Raw genomic sequence first — 6,038 nt, forward strand, 5'->3', positions numbered from 1 at the left:
TCTCTCTCTCTCTCTCTCTCTCTCTCTCTCTCTCTCTCTCTCTCTCTCTCATTTAAAACTAGAGCCAGACCCGTTGTCACCGTGAATGCTGGCCTTGAAGTGTACCCTAGCATTTTAAATCAAGACAATAAGATCTGCCCGTTGCCTGGGACAGCTCTCAAGGTTTCCTGGTAAGGATCTTTGTTTAGTAGTTGTGATGATTAATAGTTCAGCCATTGTACAGGCAACACTAGGTTAGCTGGCTTGGCTGAAAGAAGAAACCCAGGCAGTTTCTATGAATGCAGTCTATATCCATGTTACAGATAAGGTTATAGAAGGTACACTTTCAAGGAAGCTATGTAGAAAGTTCCAGAAATAGTTTATAACAGTATAAGAAAGATTTTAATGTACTATATTTGGTCAAAAATGTATTCAAGAAGAAGAAAAAGGTAAACAGACTTCAAAACATTTTAATTTTAATTATAAATAGGCACTTCTGAAAATTTAAGTTTATAACAGGATGTGTTTTTTCTCAGACTACATATATGTGAATAATATTACAAAAATTATTTTTCTCTATTTTGTCTTTTGCTTGTTACACATACACACATGCACACACAAGAGTCTATTTTTCATAAATCTAGTGTGTTAGTTCTCTGTATCATAATTTCTTTTTTATCTTAAATATGAAATTTCCATGAGTTTTGCTATATTTTCATTTAGCTGTACTATAGTTATCTTTTATTTACATTGATTCATGTTATTTTAAAAACAAACATTTTCATGTATGTCCAAAAAAATATAAAACTCAACTAATAAGGAGTCTTGACTCACGTATAATGAGAGCAGCTTGTCCCGAGGAACCCTGTACATGGCCCTTTACAGAAGGTCAGATAGGACTTACAGGTCTGACGCGAACCATGCATAGATAGGAAAACTTTATTTGAAATGAGTCTGAGAAGGGCATTTTCCTGGCTTTCTTGAATGATTGCTACAGACATTGAAAGTTTGCAGTTCTCATCCTCCACTGAATTATGCTAAGCAGTATAGTATGTAAGACTGGCTATGTGGATGGTTGGCAACCAGGCTGTTTAGGGTTTAGCTGACATTTTTACTGCTCTTGTCTGCTCTCACCTTTCCTGTGGGTGCTGCGTAAGTGCTGCTAATATAGTCAACATTAGAGGGCTTCTGGTGGGATACCTAGAGCAGTGTATGCAGACACAACCCCATTTGACAGAGGGGCCTGGGCTCTTCTAATAGTGATCTGTACAAATCGTGATATTTGTACAGAGTGACAAATATATTTTGCATCATATTTCATGTATGTGCACATAAGCGAGCTCCTCTTTGCATATGTACATACATGTACATACAAACACACAATACATAGATAAATATTAGAAGAATATTAGAACATAAAGAAAGATGAATTTTTTTGTAATGCAGACTCTACTATCTGTTCTCTGCATTTGTCAGCCCAATAAATCATGGCGAGAAATATACAATAAAAATTGTGTCAGTTCTGGAGATGTACAGACTTTTTTCTTGTCATTCCTTAAAAATGCAATACAGCAGATATTCACATAGTATTTGCACTGTATTAAATGTTATAACTATGCTGTGGGTGTTGTGGGTGGGTGACCTAAAGTTGGAGGATGTCAACTGTCTACAGACACAACACCGTGTTATGTCAGAGCCCTCGTGACCTGCTGATTTAGTGTTGGGGAGTGAATGGCTGGTTGCTAGAACCATCTCCCACCACCCCGAATAGGAAGGGGGAGTTACATTAGAAATGTGAGATTTGCGTGATGTTCAGTTTTCAGTAATATGCCTAAACTAGATTACAGAATTTACATTTGCAAACATTTTTCTTACAGTTTTAATGTCAGATTCTGCTTAAAGGCGGATGGCAAGGGAACCCTTCCTCGGAAGCTCAGTGAGTATCTGCCTGTGCTGGGTCAGCAGCTTCAGGGCACACAATGCAGTCAGTTATGCAGGGAGCTCTTATCACTTTAACCTGAGTGTTTATGCTTGAAGACATTTAAGATTAAATAATTATATACAATTTATTTCCTTTGGCAGCTGGTAGGTCAGCTCAGAGGCAGTATTTTGTTGTTGCTGGACACTGAGCATAAGAATGGTAAATAGGAGGCAGCATTGAGGATGTTGAGTGGTTAATGATAGGAGGTAAATGGGGCCCAGGGGAAGTGTCATTGTTTATGAGTCTGTGCTCTACTGAGAGCTGGGGAAGGCCTTCCCTTGCCTTGGAAAGGGCGTAACCTTTGGGTTGCTGTGTTTCATCTGTGGCGCCGACACCATTCCTTCTGGGATGAAATGATTGATGTGGTCTGAGAGCAAGGCTTGCCAGTTGAGTGGACGGTGACTTCTGCTAGTGAGTAGGAGCAGGCAGGAGAGGAATGCCAAAGGAGCTGCTCTCAGTGTGAATGTGCACAGGATGGCAAGCAGGACCTCACTGCAAGATCAGATTTATGTGGAGACCACAAGGGAATGAGAGAGCAGAGGGATGCCCCTAGGACTGTTAAGTCTGTGGAGGAGTGAGCTCACTTTGTCTGAGGAGCTGCAAGGAGAGGATGTAGCCATGGAGACCAGAAGGGGGATACACCTGCATTCAAGATTAAACACTTAAAGAAATAGACAAAGAGACTTGAGGTTTTAAAAATTTGCACTATAAGTTCCTTTTAAGCAACTTCTTAATGAGATAAATATTAGGAGGCAGTAATTGTAACAATTGCCTGAATATTCATTTTAAATGATTTGTTACCCATTATATTCTCTTTGGTCATATGCTGAAGGAGGGATATATTCAGTTGTCACATTAAAGGGCAGCTTCATTGGAAACACCATTGCAAGTGATATAAACTGTTTGTAATACTCAATGTAATGATGTGGATGCACGTTAATCAACACTTAACAAAATCGTGTGTGTGTGTGTGTGTGTGTGTGTGTAGTGTATGCTTGTATACACTTGTATATACTGTAAGGGGGATGGAACCCAGGGTCTCATGCATTCTACCAGCAGCCTGCTCCCCTCACCCAGTGGGAAAAATCTTAATTTACTTCTATTTCAGTTCATGGACATCTTGCTTAGCTTAAATTAAAAGCAGCTTTTTCCCCTCGGATAGCTTGGCTTCATTACTGTCATTGTAATTGCATATGACATTTTTGGGGGGACAAGTGAATTATTTAGTTATTAGTTTCTGGAGTTTATGTGTTGCTGTCTCACCATAGTGCTTAGGCATTTAAATAAAAAGAGAAGGAAGTTGCTTTTCAGAAATGAGTACCTCTGCCTGTAGGAAGTCTAGATTGCTAGGACAGTAGTGTGCCCGCCGGGAATGTGTTGGTTATAATGCTGTGGTTTGTATAGACTTCCAGGTGGAGCTTCTTTTGGATAAACTCAAGCAGAAGGGAGCCATCCGACGAGCACTGTTTCTCCATAACAGGTCCCCGGGCCACTCTAAGACCATGACTGTTTTCAGGGGGGGACAGATGCAGTGTGAGGAACTGGTCGCCTATCTTCGGGTAAGACACTTTCTGCACCATTAACTTTTCCTTGTAGTTACTCCCCCTCCCCCTTTCATGTATGTTATTTTTTTCCTACCTGTAAATTGGTGTTTAGTTAAAATGAAAAGCTCAGAGAAATACACCTGAGAAAACTGGCTTTTCCAGTGTCAAAGCCAATATGGGAGGTAGAGTTTATTCCTGTCAGATGGATGTTCGAAGAGGATACAGTGTTAACTGAATAAGTTCCGAAAAAGCTTATTTCTGGAAATATTGCTGGACTCTCAAGTCTGCAAAATTCTCTGGTTTCCAAAAAGTAAGCAATCCACTACACATTGTCAGTGGCTAAGTTTAAAATCTGAGTTGTAAATCTCTGTGTGAGTCTAGTTTGAGGCGAGAGATGGAGCCTGTTGCAGGGATGGGTTTAACTGTAGAGGGCTGAGATTTAATTGAAGTCTTTTGTAGCTTGAGACTTGTTTGATCCTTGTGTAACATGAAGGGTTCCTGGCACAGAGATAAATCTGGACTCTAGCGTGAGGGTACAGGGCCCTTGCACAGGAGTAGTCCAGCCAGGTGATGTCAGTCAAAGTAGGAACTGTTTGTTTGTTTTACTTGTGTGTATGTATGTATGTATGTGTATCATGTATGTGCCTGGTATCTATCCCTATCTATCTGTCTGTCTGTCTGTCTGTCTGTCCATCTCTTTAAAGGCATATCTCAGATATTAAGACTGTATATGGTCTGGTGAGATGGCTCAGTGGGTAAGAGCACCCGACTGCTCTTCCAAAGGTCCCGAGTTCAAATCCCAGCAACCATATGGTGGCTCACAACTATCTGTAACAAGATCTGATGCCCTCTTCTGGAGTGTCTGAAGTCAGCTACAGTATACTTACATATAATAAATAAATAAATCTTTAAAAAAAAAAAGAAAAAAGACTGTCTATTATGCTTTCTTTTAGAACTATTTGTATCACTGTTTTGCCTGCATGTAAAACTATGTACCATATTCATGCCTGGTGCCCGTGGTGGTCAGAAGACATTAGATCCCCTGGAAATGGAGTTACAGATGATTGTGAGCTGCCATGTGGGTGCTGAGAATTGAACCCAGGTCTGCTGGAAGAGCAGCCAGTGCTCTTAACCTCTGAGCCATCTCTCCAGCTCCTAGGCTTTCTTAAAGCTTTTGTCACCCCAGTTTCGGTAAGCCTTAACCATGTAGACCTGTGGAGGATACCTAAACTCCAAACCACTTTAGGAATCAGTAATAGAAAAGTAAGTTGAGGGCTGGAGTGATGGCTCAGCGGTTAAGAGCACTGACTGCTCTGCCAGAGGTCCTGAGTTCAAATCCCAGCAACCACATGGTGGCTTGCAAGCATCTGTAATGGGATCTGATGCCCTCTTCTGGTGTGTCTGAGGACAGCAACAGTGTACTCACATTAAGTCAATCAATCAATCAAAATCTTTAAAAAAAAGTAAGTTGAAAAATTGATTGGAAAAAGACAGAGAATGTGATTTTTAGGTAAGGAGAATTACTTAAATCAAATTATCAATGGACTATCATAGGAGTAGAGTATAGAGAGAATGTCTACTTTAAATGCTATCTAATTTACATGGAATGTCTGACAAATTTAACAAAATGAACCAGAATTTACATAAAATTTGTAATAAAAAGGGATATAAGAATAGATAAAATTTAGACTTAAATTATAAAATTTCTTAACTAATCAATATATAGGAAAACTTGAATTAAAAAAATCATAATTCTTAGACATACATAACACACCTGCCATAAGGAGACACAAAAACCCAATAGCTATAGGATCGCTCATATGGGATTATATATAGATACTTCTAAAATGGAAAGGTGCTGGAATTAGCTTTGTTTCTTTTTGGAGGCAGTGTTACCTGTTCTCTAGGTTGGCCTTGAACCATACTTTGTAGCTCCTTGGATTCATGATCCTCCTGCCTCCACATACTAAGTCCCCAGTTTTTTAAAAAACAACAACAACAACAGCAACAACAAAACTTTACAGATAGGAACGTAAGGCCTAGATGATTTTTATTCACTATTATAATTTAGGAATGTGTCATTTCTGATACTTTATTATTCTCTATTCTTCAAAAGAATAGTAAAACTGGAAATTTTCTAATGTTCTGTGAAGCTTGATATATGTCAAGTTACCAAATCAATAAGTAGGCCAAGGTGAATTCTTCCTAGGCTGGACTAACATTGAGAATTTAGAAGGAGAACTTTCTACATGAATAAAGAAGGGGAAAAAAAGCAAGACCATTTTATGTAGCTGCAGAAAAAGAAAGCCTTAGACTTGAGTTTTGTACAAGGAGATAAGAATGGATTGATTCTCATTCTTCTACATGATAGCCGCCAGTTGTGCCAGCACTATTTGTTGAAAATGCTGTCTTTTTTTCCACTGGATGGTTTTAGCCCCCTTGTCAAAAATCAAGTGACCATAGGTGTGTGGATTCATTTCTGGATCTTCAATTGTATTCCATTGATCTACTTGTCTGTTGCTGTACCAGTACCA

At 39.2% G+C, this 6,038-nt stretch overlaps 1 protein-coding gene across 2 annotated transcripts in view; it reads left to right on the forward strand.

Moving 5' to 3' along the window:
• Itgav (integrin subunit alpha V) overlaps nucleotides 1-6,038 on the forward strand; it is an 82,701-nt gene that overhangs the window by 53,271 nt on the left and 23,392 nt on the right. For both annotated transcript variants that reach the window (XM_021193077.2, XM_029536005.1), the window contains exons 15-17: nucleotides 63-170; nucleotides 1,857-1,915; nucleotides 3,365-3,519. In XM_021193077.2, coding sequence (XP_021048736.1) covers nucleotides 63-170; nucleotides 1,857-1,915; nucleotides 3,365-3,519 — 322 coding nt within the window. The remainder of the gene's footprint in view (nucleotides 1-62; nucleotides 171-1,856; nucleotides 1,916-3,364; nucleotides 3,520-6,038) is intronic.

The sequence above is a fragment of the Mus pahari genome, chromosome 3, assembly GCF_900095145.1.
Source record: "Mus pahari chromosome 3, PAHARI_EIJ_v1.1, whole genome shotgun sequence".
Taxonomy (NCBI): domain Eukaryota; kingdom Metazoa; phylum Chordata; class Mammalia; order Rodentia; family Muridae; genus Mus; species Mus pahari.